Source organism: Panthera tigris, chromosome E2, assembly GCF_018350195.1.
Source record: "Panthera tigris isolate Pti1 chromosome E2, P.tigris_Pti1_mat1.1, whole genome shotgun sequence".
NCBI classification, from domain to species: domain Eukaryota; kingdom Metazoa; phylum Chordata; class Mammalia; order Carnivora; family Felidae; genus Panthera; species Panthera tigris.
The window spans coordinates 21,525,001-21,531,333 of record NC_056674.1 but is presented as its reverse complement, the minus strand read 5'-3'; the positions used below and the strand labels follow the sequence as shown (position 1 = coordinate 21,531,333).

At 47.3% G+C, this 6,333-nt stretch overlaps 1 protein-coding gene across 1 annotated transcript in view; it reads right to left on the bottom strand.

Moving 5' to 3' along the window:
* Nucleotides 1-3,912: 3,912 nt before the first annotated feature.
* TSHZ3 (teashirt zinc finger homeobox 3) overlaps nt 3,913-6,333 on the bottom strand; it is a 68,657-nt gene continuing 66,236 nt past the window's right edge. Inside the window, exon 2 of the mRNA XM_042968076.1 lies at nt 3,913-6,333. This exon is cut by the window's right edge and continues 2,373 nt beyond it. Coding sequence (XP_042824010.1) covers nt 5,492-6,333 — 842 coding nt within the window. The 3' untranslated portion in view covers nt 3,913-5,491.

The following is a 6,333-nucleotide window of genomic DNA, read 5'->3' as shown; positions in this document are numbered from 1 at the left end:
CGTCCTGACATCACGGACTATCGGGCCACTGACCAACAATCTGCCAAATCCATTGTCTCGGCCGGGCAGGGAACGTGGTCCCAAATCAAAGGTGCTTCGGGATGTCCTTGGAACTGTCCGAGCCCACCCCTTACAGGGTTTGCTTGCCTTTTAAATCCTCCTGGGGGTGGCCTCCTGTCAAATCCTTGGGGAGAGAACAATGGTGCCTGTAAGTCCAACAGCATCTCCCCCGGGCTTGGAGAAACCCAGCGGAGTGCGAGGAAAATCAGCACCTCCCTGGAAACAAAACCCCGTGTTTGACCGCTGCCCCGCGCTGACACCGGGAGTCCAGCCCTCGGCTGCGACAAGGCTGCCGCACCGCACAGGAAGGTGGGGTTTGTCAGAAAGGAGCTTTTCTTCCCAGAAGCTTTATGCTAAGAGACAGAGCCGAAGCCTTCCCCAAAGGAGTGAGGCTGTTTCTGAAGCTAACTATAGCCTATTTTGCAAAGGCCAGCGCACCCCAGAAATGCACGGGCACGTGAGCATGAGTACCTTTTCCAGGTCTCCCGAGGTCAGCTGCAGGCTGAAAGGCATCGACAGGCACGGGGTCCCACGGGAAATGCATTTTCAGGTTTCCTTTTGCCAAAGATTACACGTGCTTACTAATAAATCCCTAGGGAGAAAAAAGGTTAGTGTTTCTATTACCAAAAGAATAACTATCCGGCAGAGTAAAAATGGTAATTTCTCCATTAGCTAAAAGGATAATAGCTATTATTTTAAAGTTAAAGTATTTATTATTAAAGAGTGGCGCCAGGTTCGCGTGTTTTCATTTTTATGATTGCTTCCTGTAATACGAAGTGTATTGTTTTTGTGCTAAATAGTCAACAGAAGAAAATGCCATCGCAATTTTCCAATTTCAAAAGAACTTCACAGATGAACTTGAAAAAATGAAATCATTTAATTTTTTTTTTTTTTCTCTATTAGATGACTTAGAAATCTCTGGAGACCACAGCTTTAACACCGGATTTGGGAAATGCAGCCTTGCTTCCTATCAGCGCCTGTCCTTCTCCACGGTCAGGCTCCCGGCTTCAGGGTTCTGTCTGCTTCTCAAGGAGCTCAGCTCTCCCAGGCTCTGGTAATAGGGAATAGGGCCTTTTTTTTTTTTCTTTCTCAGGGTTTATTTGGTCACCAGGCCTGTGGCACAGCAGGTGGTCAGGGGTTGGGGGCAGGGCAGTCCACCTAGCCTAGCCGGAGCCTCTGAACTTGAGAAAAGAAATCCATCCGAGGTGGTGGGGACCACAGCCATGAATTCTGCTGGGGAGGCTCACGCTCTGACCTGAGCACAGAACACCCTGGGGAGAAGCGCCTCTTTGCTGGCTATCAATATATATATATATATATATATATATATATATATATTTTTTTTTTTTTTTTTCCCTTTTGCAGAATGAAAATAGAACGGAGATGCCAGGGAGATCTGGGTCCTTATCATACCCAACTCTCTCTAACTCTGTACGATTTGGGTTAATTATAGAATTCTTGCTGCCTAAAACTTAAAGATACATCACTGATATTTTTGCTAAATGTTGACTGCAGCGAATAGCTAAGATGTGGCATATTGATTTCTTGTTGTGAAGTGAGCTGTTCAAGCTCCATTTAAGATTTTCATCTTGCATGTAGCCCTGAGCACATCATAGCACCATAAATTAGTTAAATTGCACATTTATCACAAATGTTATTTTAAGATACTGTGTAAATGCGATGGCTGGAAGATATACAGTAGGGCCGCAACAAGCCCGGGCTTGGGCGGGGTGAGGTCGGGGTCACCTACATACCTGTGATTAAAACCGCCCTCACTGGCACCGTCCCTCCTCCTCCCACGGCCCATTTAGACACCTGACCGGGAGGCCCCAGCCGTGCCCGCACTGGCACCCTCTATCCGCGCCAGCCGGAGACCCAGCGCACAGCCACCTCAGATTCGGAACGCCACTTTACATCTGGCCGTTGTGTCCCCGGAAAACCAGAGGCATCCTGGGCTGGGAATGGAAGGCTTCTCCGGGCGGCGGCCAGGAGGGGGTTGTGACCTCCGGAGCAAATTGGCCTTGCCTTTCCGAGGCCATCGGAGACTAACACTGGCCCTAGCCAGCTCCCACCCCCACCCCGTCCCAGGATGCGTGGCTCGGGGGGGGGGTGGGGGGGAACAGTCACTTTGCCAATCTAAATCCTGAGTAGAGCCCTGAACTCCCCAGTTAACTGCGTTTCCTCCGGTGGTAACATTAATTTCTGGGCCCCGCTCCTATGAGCGCCCCTTTCCTGGCTCTGAGCCCCAGGTGCCAAATGGGTGATATCACCTGGTACCCACCTTGGCTCTAAACCCTCACTCCCACACCCAAAGTGAAAAGTCCTGAAGATAATCCCACGGTGGGGTGGAGAGAAGATGGGCAGAATGTCAGGTTCTTCTCCCAAACTGTTAAGGTGGGGGGCGGGGGGGAGGGGGCACCCTCACTTGCACAAACCCCATCTCCCTTCAAGCCACATGGGCCCTGGTGGTGATGGAAGTGTTGTCAGTATAATCTGTTAGACGCAGGACTTTGGATTCTAATAAACCGATGCTATATTTAACCTGTGAAAAATTCAAGAGTGGAAATCTGGGCTCCAGGATGTGAAGATGTGGAAGGCACGGGAGGGAGGGTGCTGTCCCCTGAGCCAGGTTCTGGGGGGCAGCGGGGGGGCCCCCAGAGACGGGCATTGTGCCCCACACGCCTCCCAGGTAAAGGCCCACGGGGCGCACAACTACTCCAGGAGGGATGAGGGCAGGCCAAGGAGGAGGTGGGGAGGGAGCCGGGCCCGCCACCCAGAAGGGAAAGCCCTCTGTGCCCCGCCCGCAGGCACAGCCCAATTGTGTGGCGAGCACAGCCAGAAAGACACTCCCTATTTGCCAAAAACCCGTCTGCAACTCCAGTGAGGTTCTCTCTAAAAACCCGGAGAGACATGGGCTGCCGAGAGAAAGTAAAGCAGACAGAAATTTTGGACTCCGCTTGACAAAAGGGGTGGGGATGAACAGGAAAAAGACGGAGGCGTGTTGCCGAACATCTCTGAAAGGGTTTCATTTAAATTTTTAATAAAAGAGTATTTCTTTTAAGTTGAGGTGTTTTATGCATTACATGGATGTAACACATCTCTCATTTGTATAATTCTAGGTTAGGAGCTCCGATTCTGCATAACTGCAAGAGTAGTTTGAATGTAGTAATAAAGGTATTTTACAATTTTACATGATGTTCCCAGCGTTTTGTTGGCATGATTTGCCAGGGCTAATAAAAGCTGGTGATTATCATATAAATGCTCTCCCCACTCCTCCCGTGTACGGGTTCGGTCGCCCCCCCCCCCTCCCCGCCGCCACCCTGCACACCTCCTCATCTGTGGCTGCGACTCGAAAATCCCGAATCAACAGGAAGGAACCGCCCCGCACTGAGTCTTGCGAAGACCTTCCTTCCCCCACCTGCCTCCTGCAGGGCTCGGGGCCCTGACTCCTCACTGTCCAGAGGGGAGACCAAACCCCCGGCCCCCACGCGGACCACCAGGTGTTGACCTGGAGCCCCTCCACCGCTCTGTTAGCAGATCGCTTTCGCAGAGAGAAGCTAACCTCATGTGAAATGTCTTCCTTTCTTTAACATTTTATTCTCGGGGAAAATTCTGTCCACGCAGCCTCTGAGAGAGGGCTCCCTGCTCTCCAAACGCCAAAGTTCACTAAAACTCCCGTGATTTACGGGGAAGCTTCCGACTGCCAGCACCTGGCAGACACAGCAACCAACTCAGTCATAAACAGATCGCATACAATTTAATTTTAATGTGCTCGTTAGTCGTAGCACATTTCAGACATAATTGTGAACGCAACACAAAATTATAGCAAAAAGACAATTTTAATGCTGCCGTAGAAAAAAGGGTTATATGAAGAGTCACATAATGGTGGTTCATTGTCAACAACAAAACAGGGCACAGAGTGTGTTACAGTGTCTGTGCTGTTTACATGCCAATATTTTATACATAGGTTCTCATATGGTGTCAGCTGTCAGTTACTTCTGCAAATTAACTGCCAAAAATGGAGAACAGAATCACTTGGAGAGCCGGTAACCACGGGTTACCTTTCATAAGCCTAAAGATAAAGCTGCAGTGTGGGATCTTGGGAGAATAATTAGGAAGAACAAAACAGAAAGTTACCAATCGAAATAAAAAGGCATCCTACAACATGAAATAGCAACCAAGAGGGCTGGTAAGTAAGCGAAAGAGGTTGTATCACGGAATGCCTCATGACTTTTAAGCAAAGTATTACAGTACAAACATTTTAAAGGCTTTATCAATGCTTAGGAAATACAGTACAAGTTCTTCTTCTTTTTTTTTTTTTCTCCTTTTCAAATAGACTTAACCCTTTGAGCACTGAGTTTATTTTGAGCGTTCTTTGATTTCTAATAAATACCTTTAAAAATCATGTGCAAAATATTTATGATGCCTGCCATGGACGTATTTCCTGGCCTCGTTTATTCAGACTGCTCAAAACAAATGATAACATGATGCTAATAAATATGTATAATTTAAACATGAACCTCTATCAATATAGATGTACTGTATAGGAAAACAAACAATCATACTTTGCTTTCAGATAATGTTTCTGTATACTTTATAAATGCTATCTGTGGTATCTTCTGTATAATTTACAATGTTTGCATGTAAAAAAAAAAAACACAAAACCATAGACCTTAAAAAAAAAAAAAAAAAAAAAAAGGAAAAGAAATATACACTATACATAGGCACGGCTTATGCCCAGAGCATAGCAGGTACATAAAACACTGTTGCTATAAATGCAGGAAAAAAGGTCATTTTTAACCACAATCACATTTTTCATAAGAGAGTCTGAAATCTATACAATATATACATCTATGTTTCAATGTGAAAATAATATTCTTTTAAATTTCAAGGCGTGTTATACCCCTGCAGACCTGCATAAATGGAGGTTTATATTATTCATTATAACTAAGCTGGTAAGGAGTTTAAAAAACAGAGCTTCATACATTATTATTATTTTCTTTTCTTTTTTTAACCAAATTAATGCAAAAGTGCTTCAAAGTACTCAGAGGGCTAAAGATGAAAGGGTGAGGAATGCCAGCACACTCGAGCCGCGTGGAAAAAGTGTGCCCGATTTCGTTATAAATGCTTAATTAAACTGTCTGTTAATGCATGCAGCTTGAAGCATCGGGGGGATGCTCACAACTCAATCCCATTTACACAAAGTTCCAAACACTTGCCACTGCGTTTTAACCTTCATATTTTACCAGTAACAACAGCTGATTATGCACCTCTATTAAACACTGTACAGTTATACAAAACAGTCCTGCCCAGAGTGATTTCTTTGCAGTTAAAATGAGAGCATGTGCCAAGAACAAGACAGAGGGGCCTTAAGGTGCCTGCAACAGTTTCCCTCAAAGCAAATTACAGTCATTTTAATCAAAAGCAAATGCTACTGCTTCTCTAACTCAGAGACGTACAGAAGGTGGTCTTCTGGGGATTTCCCGTGTGTTTTGCTAAGGTGAAGTTTAACCGCATGCTTGCTCGCAAAGGTCCGATTGCAAAGTTTGCACTGGTAGGAGGTCCCCAGGTCCTCCTCCGGGGAGGACGTCGCCAGTTTTTCTGAGGGCGACTTGGTTTGTGCTATTTGATTGTTAATCTGTTCGGTGGACAGTTTGGACAAGTCCCGGAGCCGGAAGCCCAGGTGTGACTCCAGGTGACTGATGTACGTGGAGGGAGTCCTGATTTGTGACGCGCAGTCATTACAAAAGAACACGGGGTGGCCGGTGTCCAAGTTTTTGAGGAACTTTGTTCCACCTGTCCTTCGAAGCTGGTATTTCACGTTGGCCAGCCAGTGGCTGATGGTGGTCATGGAGAGCCCGGTGAACCTCGAGATGTGCATGCGTTCCTGGGGGCTCAGGTCGGACATGATGTACTTCCCCTCGGAGGTCTGCCGGAGGCTGGCGGCAAACTGGGCCTGGAGGATGAGCAGGTGCTGGGGGTTCCAGTTTGACTGGCGGCCCTTCCTCTTCTGCGCGGGCGTCGCCTCCTCGGCCTCCTCCAGAGTGGCCCCGTCAATGTCAGACTTCTCGGAGATGCTGGAAGGAGTGGAGGACTTTGACGTGTGGCTCTCTGTCAAGTTCTTCAGCATATCGGATATATCTGACAAGGCATTCTCGCGGAGCGGCGAGTTTGACATGAATGATACGACGGCAGATGTCTTTGCCGTTGTCACCGTGGATGAGGAGGTTGCCGGGGATGTGGACGTGGGTGACAAAAGCACTGAACCCAAAG